General features: G+C 31.6%; 1 protein-coding gene and 1 long non-coding RNA gene across 5 annotated transcripts in view; both read left to right on the top strand.

The window, feature by feature from the left end:
* LOC136982994 (magnesium-dependent phosphatase 1-like) overlaps positions 1-12,591 on the top strand; it is a 29,490-nt gene that overhangs the window by 12,717 nt on the left and 4,182 nt on the right. For all 4 annotated transcript variants that reach the window (XM_067279595.1, XM_067279592.1, XM_067279594.1 and 1 more), the window contains exons 4-5: positions 5,642-5,749; positions 10,649-10,734. In XM_067279595.1, coding sequence (XP_067135696.1) covers positions 5,642-5,749; positions 10,649-10,734 — 194 coding nt within the window. The remainder of the gene's footprint in view (positions 1-5,641; positions 5,750-10,648; positions 10,735-12,591) is intronic.
* Positions 6,724-7,328, top strand: LOC136982997 (uncharacterized). Its single transcript, XR_010881961.1, has 4 exons — positions 6,724-6,795; positions 6,865-6,997; positions 7,091-7,173; positions 7,237-7,328. It is a non-coding gene; the product is annotated as an uncharacterized lncRNA (long non-coding RNA).

Below are 12,591 nucleotides of genomic sequence, written 5' to 3'. Positions count from 1 at the left end.
GCCAACACATACACAGACAGAATGTGTGTATATATATATTTTTGACATTTTTGGGTTTAGGAGATCTCAAAATATGGAGATTTGCAAAAGACTGAGGGTCAAATTCAATATGAATCCAATACTTTCCTTTGTTATGTATACATAACAACCTAGAAAGTAAAAGTAAGAATGTTTAGAAATGCATTTAACTTATTGCTACAGAATATTTTGTCTTGTTTAGAAATGTTTAAATAAAGGGTTAAAGAAAGAAATGTCTTGTTATTTACTTTCAAAATTAAAAAAGAAACTAAGTAGGGTCTGTGAAGATCCTAAAATCACGCCGGGAATTCGATTGTTTACAAGATCGCTACATCGGGAAATTTCGGAAAGTCAATCGGAGCGAGAACGCGCATCGGGCTATAAACCGGACCATCTGTAAAGCATTTCTTCTAAAACAAAAAACAACACGGTAATAAACGACGAAGGGGATGTCGCGGTGCTCGTATACAAGAGTCGAGATGTAAACAATTAACAAAAAGGGGAGAAAGAAGAGAGACAGATGGTCAAGGACACCTGTTAGACCATATGAGCCCGGGATCGTCTCGAAAGGGGGGCAGCCACAGAACGTTTGGTGGATCGGTTCAGCCAGATGTCCGCGAGAGGGGGGCAAACAGTGTAAATTATGTGAGTAGCTGTCAACGCCCGGGCGTTGTCCCTGGCCAAACTTGGTTTTCGTCTTGCTTAGAAACAGTAGACTGACCAATCGAAAAAAGGAAAAAGGGACTTGAGACCAATCAAGAGGGGAAGATTCGAGGGAAAATCGTATAAAAACCCCCGAATCAAGGTCGAAAAGAGAGACGACGGAGCTTTCTACCAGGAAGTGGATGACGGGACTCCAACCAGCCACCTACTCCTTCGCTGACGTCCGTCACCGACCCCTCGAACGCTTCTACCCGACTGCCCCGGGGCTTCAACGACGACTCCGACAGCACTCTCTGATCGCCGTCATTCGGAGCTCCTTCTGCCGCAGACGATCTAGATCGCAACTTGTATTGTAGGCCTACTTTGTAAGTTTGTTTTGATGTTAAAATAAACGGTTATTATAAGACACTTGTCATCTTTGCCTCTGCCGCCACCACCCACATACGATCGGTCCCTAGGTTTTTCCTGACGTGTAATTAACTAATTGCCCCCATATGTCGGCAGCTTACAGGTCATTCTGACGTGCACCATCTCAGTTAAGGGTTCCTTTCCTTTGCACACGGTTACATAACATGTTAGAATATTCTTTGTTGCCTTAACACAACACAACTGTCATGCCCTCTTGACTAAAAGGAAAGTGGTGGATGTATATTCAATTTTCTTTAAACATGGCATTGTTATAGTCACTCTATGTAGTATATTCTAGCTTGTTAATCAAGAGCATATATTTTAAATTAAATAAGTTAAAAATATGATTAAAAATTGCAGCCTAGAATTGTGAATGTCACAATAACTTTTGTTTGTTGCAACTGTATTTGATAAATTAATTTTCTAATAATAAGCCATAAATCAAAATAAACTTCACCAACCATAGAGATTCCATTTTGAAAAATCTACCTGAAGAAGGTCTTAGATGTAGACTGAAAACATTAGTAATGGATTTCTCACTTATGTGCAAGGCCTACATAAGGCTGGTGAAGTTTATTTTGATTGTATTTGATTTTATTTTATAAGTTTTGTATTTTTATTTTTTTATTTGTAATTTAAATAATCTAGAATAAACATTTCAAATGTTTATTCTAGAACATATGTTGAATAGCTTATATCCTTGTCATAGTTTCACAGGAAAAAAATTCAAAGAGGTTATTTCAATCTAGTGCAGTGTTCTGCAACTGGTGTGCTGTCACATGGTGAAAGGTGTGACATGAACTTTTACATATTTGCATATACATATATTTACAATTTCAAGCTTTATTTATATATTTTTACCACAGTGGTTGTGTTTCTTATACTTATATTTCATTCTCTGCTGCAGCACTGATGAAATATGATGATGATTGTTTATTCTTTATTATAAGCCACGCATTTTTATGTATTCTAAGAAATTATATGTAAAATAAATTTGCTCACAGGTGTTGATGTCTGCTTAATAATAATAATAATAGGTTAGTGGCATTATGTAATTCTATTAATAGTATCATATCATACATTTTTGAAGGAAATAACATTTTGATGTGCCGTGTTGAGTCATGGGGTAAAGAGGTGGGGGAGTCATGGGGTTGAATCATGGGGTATACAGAAATATTCTATATTCTGTATGTATATATTTAAAAAATAAATTTATATTTTATGAAATATTTAAAAAAATAAATAAATAAATAAATATAAATATATATATATATATATATATATAATAAATATATATATATATATTTATTTATTTATTTATTTTTTTGACATTTTTGGGTTTAGATCTCAAAATATGAAGATTTGCAAAAGACTGAGGGTCAAATTCAATATGAATCCAATACTTTCCTTTGTTATGTGTACATAACAACCTAGAGTGCAAGCAGAAAAAAGTTGCAGAACAGTGATCTAGTGATCATGATGACTAGGACATTGGATCATCATATCCAATCTATTTGTTGGAAAGTGTGGTATTGAGAGAATCTCAAACACTGAATATCCAATCTGATAGTGCACAGTTTTACTGGAAAATCAGTGGAAGATTTGATTTGTTTAGTTGAGGTGTTATAAAAGGCTCCAACATGTCCAGTGTGAGGTTCCAAAAATGGGTTGAAATTAAACATTTATTATAGAAATTTATTAAAACAAAACTAGGGGGAAAAAACCTCCATTGTTAAAACCAATCAAAGATCAGATTCGTTGTGCTATTCATATGAAACTGAGACGAAAAAAAAAATACTATTAATGTAAAACATAACACAATAAATGTAAATGAGCGTCCTCCAGTAGAGATGGACCTTTGACAAGGTGCTCATATACAAGCAATTAGAAGATAGAAAAATTTTGGAAAAGGGGAAAGGTTAATTGTAAAAGGGGACATCATGTCAGATTGTTAAAATTCTAATGTCATAGACTAGACAACAATGAGGGAATATGAGCACAAGTTCAAAGTCCCATCAACACCTTCCGTCCAGGATGGTGTCGGGTAATTCTCTGAAGCTGATCCTTCTCGTGACCCAAACGGGTCTTGTCTTTCACTTAGGGACAGACGAGGGACCAATCAGGGAGCAGGAAGAAGAGACGTGGAACCAATCAGAATGGACAAAAGGGGGAGAACGGAGATTGATATAATCCCCGATCATCAAGGTCGGGACACTCAGTTAGTGGAGTCTGAAGCAAAAAGATGCCGTGTGTCAACTCACGGAAGACAGTTTTCCACCCTTGTGTTCATACAGCACAAGGGCGGAAAACTGTCTTCTGTGAATTGACACACAGCGTCTTTTTGCTTTGGACAGAGAGCTGTGCCACCGACGCCAACTGATGAATCTCCTCATCTGCTGCTGCCCCAGGGCCCAACCTTCGAGCGACATTAGAAAAAACATCCTCGACACTTAGAACTTTCGAACCTTCAATTGTTTAAAGAACTTTGCGCATAGTGTAAGTTATTTCCTGTCAAAATAAATGGGTTTTTTGTAAGAAACTTATTATCTTTGTTTCCTCCATCACACCCACACACGAACATTCCTAGATCATCCTGACGCAGGATCTAAGATTCTCCCCTAAAGGTCGGCTAACTTACACCAGGCACAGTACATGCTAGCTGTTTATATTGATTCTGCAAAAGATCTGATGACTCTGCCATCTAGTAAGCACCAAACATACAATTTAGGGCTATTTTTCTTTTCAATGATGAGATTTTTTATCCTCATATTCATACATTTTGCTTTTTGACTATACTAACTGTATTGCCATGTCTTTTGTTGTTGATGATGATGCATTACAATATGTTCATTCATACAATGACCTTTGGTATAATTTTCAATAACAAATTACCATTTAAAGGCCATATAGATAAGTTAGTTAAAGTGCTTGCAGTCTGTCATGGAATCTGATGGCATTTCTTAGTCCAATCTCTTCTAAAGATGTTTTATATATATATATTTTTTTTTTTTTTGCTTAATTTTATTCACTCATTGATTATCCATCTGGTTTATGGCCACACCTTTGATAAAGTTTCAAAAGAACTAGATAAAATTTATTTTACATTAAACAAATTTTGTAATTTACCTTTCACTTGTACACTGAATTCAGCTAGGATTAGAGTAGGATTTCCCCATAACCAGTAAAAGAATCAAATATTTCAATTGTTTACTTTTAAAAAAATATTTTAATGATTTTATTTTGTCTGATTGGCTTCCCATTAGATTATCCTGAGAAAAATTCCCAGTTCATCCTATATTTATACTCCATTTTTTTGTTTAACTAGTTTCCATAGATCATTTTTTTATTGTATTGGTGTCAATATGAATAATGTCAAATACATGCTTCATATTGAATAACCACGATATAAAAGAAACTCATAAATGTATTCTTTACAGTTTTTTGTAACCACATGTTTGTTTTTAGTATTTTTTCACTTTTGTATTTTATCTGTTAAGGGTTTTTTTGTTGATGTGGGGAGGAGATCTATTATATATATAATAAATAAATAAATGTAACTCCAGCTGAGAGGTACACACCCTTTAGATAATCATTGTCATTATCTATGCAATGCAAAATCTGTCACAAGAGTAGAAATCATTACACTTCAATGCTTGGATGATCTGCACTTTATATGCATACGAGTTAAGTCTCTTGTGTAAAATTTTTCTTTATGTAGAAACTCAAATTCACAAGATGCCCAAAGTGTGAATTTAGAAGGAATGCATCCTGTACAGCATCAACAGTCTCTTTGATAGTGGATGGCCATCTGCATTCTCTTCTAAAACTGCAGTGAGCAATAATTGCTGATTCAATTTAGCATTACTAATGGACACACTGCTTTTTTCCTACATAGAAGTCATTTTTTCTTTTAATAACAGCAGCGCAATCTTTTCAAAACTAGCCAACACTGTCACAAACTGAACACTGCAGCTTTAGCAGATTTTTAAAAATAAAATTGTATAATATGGGAAAGACTATGTTCATCTTGCATATTCAGAAACATTTTAAAATAAATGAGCAATTATTTATTGTGACAATGTCACAATGCTGGGCTGCAATTTTTAATTCATTTAATTTAAAATATATGCTCTCCACCTCAAATTAGTAGTGGCTTGCCCGTGTACATCATACTTTTCCTTTAACAATAGAGTTGTGCCAGTCATCTATCTAACACCTTTTGGGGGAAATTTTTTGAATTGAAATAACACGACTTCCAGTTTGTATCAGAAGTTCTTATATAGTTAATTGGGGCCTTCTGCCCCTAAGGTTTCCATATCTGGTCTTATCTTCCATCTAACACTGTTCTCAAGATTAAGGAAACACTGACGGACAGACAACAGTGGGAATTTATAGGTCTACAATTTTTTTCAAATTGCAGCCCAATAAAATTTACACACAATTTTTTAATTATAAAAATACAGATAATTTTTCTCTACATTGATAATATTTACTTTTCAGTTATTATTCTTAATATTTTAAATTTATTAAAACTGAAACTTTTATATTGTAGGACTGAATGGCCAGAAGGTGCTAAACAGCTATTGAGATTATTAGATTGGGAAAAATATTTTGAATTTCCTGAAATATATCCTGGTCGTAAAACAACTCATTTTAAAAGGTATAATTTATAAATTTTATACATAATTTCCTGCATATAATTTACAGATTTATATGTTAAAAACCTTCAGACTTTAATGGTGCAGGTTACGGACTGCTGCGTTTTTTGACGTCAAAAAATGTCTCTAAAATCATTTTAATTTTCTTTAAGAAATCTCTTTGACATAATAACATGTAACTGAGTGTCTTGTTTGTGTGTCAGGAAGACACAAAAGACAAAGATGCCAGCAGACTCATTCGCTTCTGTTTGTGAATATAACTTATCTTTGATATTATATACAACTTCTGTATGAGCGTAAAGATTAGGCTTCTGTCTAATTTTAATCCAAGATATAAATCTAAGTTACTATAGCTAATTTATCTGTGTATCCAAACTTCTGAGGCTGTATGGTTGATAGATCTGCAATGTATGAAGTCTGAATAATAAACAAATATCAAGCAATGGGATCGGTTATTGTATACGTTAAAAACAATAATCTTTAAAAAATTGTAAATTTTCTAAAAATAAACGAGTTTTAAAAAAACAACTCTTTTTTATCCGATTTCGAAATGAGCGAAGAACTGAGATGGACACCTTAAAAATTAACAAATATTTCTTACTTTATTGTTCATTATCCATACGTTATTATCCAAATTATCCAAATGCATTTCACAAAATCGTTTGCCTCTTCAGTGGATATTACACCTTTACAACACTGTTACATTTATATTCTATCAAACTATCCCAGTATGCATCTACAGATAAACCAGTATTCAAATTGATGACATTTGCATAACTTTTGATGCAATAATGTTCAATGATGCGTCTCGTTACAATATTTTCTATTCGGTTAATTATATAATATAGAATATTTATATATAATTTAGAACATTATATAAAAAATTATTTACAGTGTATACCAGATTCTAGATACAGTATAAAAAATACAGATCAGCTAATCTCGCATCTGTTATATGGTCAAAGTAAGGAATCCTTTAGACTTATGAGTCTGGATGTGAAATCAATGTACCCATCAATTAAGTGGAATTTTGTTTCAGAATGTTTAAGTAATTATTGTTTACCTAATTACATTTTAGAATTTATACAATTTGCTTTTAAAAACAACTATTTTTCAGTTTCTACAGACTTTTATCAACAAAAAGATGGGATAGCAATGGGGTCCGTTATAGGCCCGAAGATTGCAGATATATGCATGACATCACTAGATCAAAAGATTTTCCAGTCCCAAGGTATTTCCTTTTATGCCAGGTATGTAGACGACATATTGATCCTGTATGATTCCAATATTACTACAGCCAAAAACATTGAAACTTATGCAAACAGTTTAAACAATGATATTAGATTCACCTACGAAGAAGAGAGAAATAATGAAATTAATTATTTAGATGTTACAATCACACGACAGGAAAAAACACTACTATTTCGTAAGTATACAAAGAGTTGTAATAATGATAAAGTAATCAACTATAAATCGTACTGTTCTTTAGGTATAAAAAGAAACGTTTTTCTGATGGAACTAAGAAAAATTTTTAATAGAACAACATTGCAGAAGCATATAGAACTTGAAACTGAAAACCTGTTTAAAAAATATTTGCTTAACGATTATCCGCAACAATTAATACGTAAGTGGTACAATTGTTATACCATCAGTAGATATAATGTAAAGAAAGAGAAAAGTAATAATCTATACATTAAAATTCCATATATTAAAAAATTTTTTGAAAAATATAAAAATAACTTTAAAAATTGTTCTGTCAACTTAGTGGGTGAACAGAAAAATAGATTAAGCAAAAGTATTTATGTAGTGAATAGAGGAATGGTAGGACATTCAAGGGACTCTTTGAAAATAGCGGGAGTCGTCTACAAATTAATATGTACATGTCCAGAAGGTAAAATCTATGTCGGCGAAACAGGAAGACAGCTTGAACAACGTATTAAAGAGCATGAAGCGGCAATTCGACTAAAAAGAACCGAATCTCCGTGGCATCAACATTGTAAAAATAAGAATTGTATCATAAATAGAAATAATATTAAAATATTGTATAAAATAGAAAATATTGTAACGAGACGCATCATTGAACATTATTGCATCAAAAGTTATGCAAATGTCATCAATTTGAATACTGGTTTATCTGTAGATGCATGCTGGGATAGTTTGATAGAATATAAATGTAACAGTGTTGTAAAGGTGTAATATCCACTGAAGAGGCAAACGATTTTGTGAAATGCATTTGGATAATTTGGATAATAACGTATGGATAATGAACAATAAAGTAAGAAATATTTGTTAATTTTTAAGGTGTCCATCTCAGTTCTTCGCTCATTTCGAAATCGGATAAAAAAGAGTTGTTTTTTAAAACTCGTTTATTTTTAGAAAATTTACAATTTTTTAAAGATTATTGTTTTTAATGTATGAAGTCTGGTTCTTACTTTGAGATGACACTAAACAGGTTTAGTGTGCAACACTTTGTGCATTACTAGTGACACACTTTTGTTCTCTTTTGGTCAGTGACCAAAGTCAACAGAAATCCTACATTTCTCTCTGTTGGTAGTCCAAACCCTTTGCGATCTCTGCAGTAAATGTGGGACTGATAAAATTGAGATGATTAGAACTACAGCAGAATTATCTTTGATAAATTGTAATTTATCATTTATATATAGTATTTTAAGTTAATTAAATCTGAATAGATGCTATCTTTACATATACAGTATGTTTAAAAGTTACCTGAAATGCCAAAAATACATTTTGGGATTATCTTCTTTAATTTTTTTATAATGTTCTCCATTCTCTCTTCTCAAATTAAAAAATGAGATTATATGTGATTATTTTAATCTTAAAATTCTTAATTAAAGCCTTGAAAGCATACTTAACTGCAAGTATCAAAAGTACATGCATGTTTCTCATTCATCAGTATACATATGAGAAGAGAGACATTCTCTTCTCTTTTCCTTTCCCATGAAATATGAATTGGCCTTAAGTTAAAAAGAGCAAGTGCCAGAATAAATTCCTATGATAGTTCATTGTTTCAGATGCTTGCTTATCTAAAAAACCACCAGTACATTAAACCAGTTAAACAAACATCAAAAATATTTAATATAACGAAGGCTTTTGTCTATATGGGCTTATGTAACCTGAGGATGTCTGATTGATATGGATGAAAATGTTTGTTATATTAAATATTTTTGGTGTTTGTTTAACTGGTTTGGTGTACTTTTTTTTTTTAGATAATATATACCAGTTCTTGATGTTTATGATGCTTGCTTAGTTTCCTATTTAAAAATGACTTGTTAATATCTATTAGCATGTTCCTTAACAAGCGTTTTGCTCTTTTGTATTTGATGAACTTCAATTGTTTATAACATGTCATTAATCCAGATTACATGAAATACTTATAAGAACAATACACCTAATCTTGATTTAAACTGTACTTGAATTGTATTTTGAAAATTCAATAAAATTTTTTTGATGCCAGAGTTTGTTCAACACAGTATGTAAAATATTCTTCAGCATTTTATTTTCATATTAAATATTTTTATTGATAAAATTAATGTTTAGGCTTAAACTATTGTGATGTTGCAGTCACATCACCACTATTTTCAACTTAAGTGTACAGAAATGAGATTTTCCATTTTTTATGATGCCACAACTATAGACCATATGCATTTAAACCTTGTTTTATATCAAAAAATTTATTAAAAAGTAAAGGAATATACAATGTTATTCCATCTACTTCTTCAAATCAAAAGCAAAGCAGCTCTGTATTGTGTTGAATTTTAATATATCAATAATTTTGTAATACAGTATTTTTGAGAAACTTTGGTCTTTTGAACTCTGAAAAACAAATGTAGGGTCTTATTATTATCAATATTTGAATCTGTATGAACTGTTTCAGATAAACTGTCTTGTAAATCACTTTCTTCTTCCATTAATTTGAAATTAATTTTCATATAAAATGTTTATCATTATGGAATTCGCTTTACAATTGTTTATTGTTGATATGAAAACAAAATTAAACAACCAAAATTCTCTTTAGGTTGTCCATTTTTTGCTGTCTACTGATTTGGCTACTTTGACTGTCTTGTTGCAGCCATTATATCATTTCAAGCATTTACCTTGAGTTCACTTAACTTTATTAGTTTGTTGAGCTGGTAAAATGCTTGAAGTTTAAATCTCGAATCCCAGGAAAAACAATTTTCCAGGATTTGGAATTGAAAATATTCAATTTGAAAAATTGTCAAGTTTTCCAGGAATGATTTTTTAAATACAAATAATTGTTTCCTTATTAGTCTTGTATAAATTCATATTTCACATAAAATAAATTTTATTTCAAAAAACTATATTAAACAGCAATGTTTATGTTATTGTTACAAATATATTTCATAAAGTTATCCAATCCCATCCAAATGATATGAAAGTTATCTATAATTTTTGTAGTGTCTGGCAAATACAGGTATACCTCCGCCTTATGTCGGTAATTGGTTCCAAGAGAGGTGACATAAGTCAAATTTACTTGTGTAGCTACGACGTAAGTTAAAACTATGGTGGAAAACGCCAATAATGAGCACTTAAAGACCTCTAAATAAGACGACAACACAGAAATACAGATGTTTTCATGTTTCGTTCTCTAGGATTTATGATGATTATATTAACATTTACTGTAAATGTATATATTTTAATGATTTTATGTGCTTTTAACGCTTTTTTAGTGATATTACGACTTCAATATTTGTGGCAGACGGATGTAAAGTCGAATAAAATGACTTAAACTTGATTTTTATTTTTCCACATACTTTTTTGACAAACAACGTAACTCAAAACGACATAACTCGAGGTATACCTGTATAAATATCATTAAAATTATACAGGGGTATATATTTTTTCTTATTATTTTATTTCAGATTTCAAGAAAAAACAAATTATGAATATCAGCATATGTTATTTTTTGATGATGAAGAACGTAACATTCGAGATGTTAGACGACTTGGTAAATATACTTTTGTTTTATAAAGCACAAATATTTCTAGTATGCAGCAAGTTCTCATTTAATGTCACAGTTTCCAAGAACATATTGACAATGTTACAGTCCGTAAAGAAATTATAAACTCAAGTGAAAATTTTCTGTGTTTTAATTTCTTTTCATCCACAGTCAATTGTTGCTATATGAGATGATTTGAATTATCATAAGAATATATAATGAAAAAAAAGTCTTTGTATTGTATCATTTTAATAAACAATCAAAAATTTGAATTGTTACAATTTTTTGTTGTAAACAATTTATAAACTCAAAGGTGATTTAGTAGAGTTTTTAATACTTTGTGGACCCTCCCTTGTTTTCAATTACCTCCACAACTCGTTTAGGCATTGAATCAAGCAGGTTTTGAATGTCACTTAGTTTAATTTTGTCCCAGGCATTATACAATGCAACTTTAAGCTCATTGGATGTGTTGTATTGTTTTCCATGGCAATAAACTAATGCCACAAGTTGACTTCAAAGGTTTTCAATGGGATTAAGGTCTGGACTATATGCTGACCAAACCATCACTTCAATTTTTTCACGTGAAAACCACTTTGTAGTACTGGCTGACTTGTGAACAGATGCATTGTCCTGTTGATAGATCCAGTCTTGACCACCAATGAGAGGACTAAATGGGATTAGATGTTCATATAACATAGCTTGGTACATCTCAGAATTCATTCGCCCATTAATAAATGCCAAATCTGTTTTCCCTTCATATCCGATTGCTGCCCAGATCATTACTGAACCTCCACCTTGTTGTCTACTGAATTTGACCCTGGGATTCTTTCTTGTATCGTGCCAATAATATGCTTGGCCATCCGGGCCATCCAGGTTAAACTTTTTCTCATCTGAGAAAACTATTTTTTTTCCATTCAGTTGTCCAGGTAACATGATCTTTTGCCCATTGCAGCCTTGTTGACCGATGTAACTCTGTTAGCTTTGGTTTGGACTTCACTTTCATAAAGTTTATTGTTTTATTCTTTCTCAAGCTTTTCCACACAGTTTGGTGGGACACTGGAGTTGGTAAAACTGCAGCTATCTCATGAGTAGACAATGATTCATTTGTTGCAAGACTAGCAATGCGGCGATGGTCACGAGGCTGCAGACTTGGTTTTCGTCCTGTACGTTTAATTTTGCTATAATTGTCACCCTTTTTCAGTATGTTTTGTATTGCAGTTTGAGATCTTCCAAGTTTTAAAGCAATTTTACGAGTTGGCCATCCTTTTCCCTTAACGAAATAGATTTTTCGTATTTCACTTTCAGTTAAGGTTACTCCCCTTGGCATTTTTTCACTTTATTAGTTTGAATTCTTAGACTCACCCAAAATGTTACACACACTAATTTACATAAATACATGCATAGTGGATTGTTCCATTCAATGGTAATAATCAGTTTTCACCCGAGTTTATAAATTGTATACAACAAAAAATTGTAACAATTCAAATTTTTGATTCTTTATTAAAATGATACAATACAAAGACTTGTTTATTTCATTATATATTCTTAAGACTAATTAAAATCATCTCATACTGTAACAATTGACTGTGAATGAAAAGAAATTAAAACACAGAAAAATTTGTCTTGAGTTTATAATTTCTTTACGGACTGTAGGTGAAATGACATCATGCAGCATAAGATTAAAATTGATTTTGTTATAATTTGGATAATCTCATTTAATTGTGTTTGCAACCTCCAGTATCTATTTTTCACCTCATAAAATCAATTTTATTGTTTATAGAGAAAATTCAACAATAGTAATCATAACATGTGTAAATGATTACAAATGTATTTGTATCTTTCCATAAAGTTGTTATAACAAAACAC

This window comes from Centruroides vittatus, unplaced genomic scaffold (assembly GCF_030686945.1).
Source record: "Centruroides vittatus isolate TY-2023 unplaced genomic scaffold, ASM3068694v2 contig_875, whole genome shotgun sequence".
In the NCBI taxonomy this organism is placed as follows: Eukaryota; Metazoa; Arthropoda; class Arachnida; order Scorpiones; family Buthidae; genus Centruroides; species Centruroides vittatus.
This window is presented reverse-complemented; position numbering and strand designations above follow the sequence as displayed.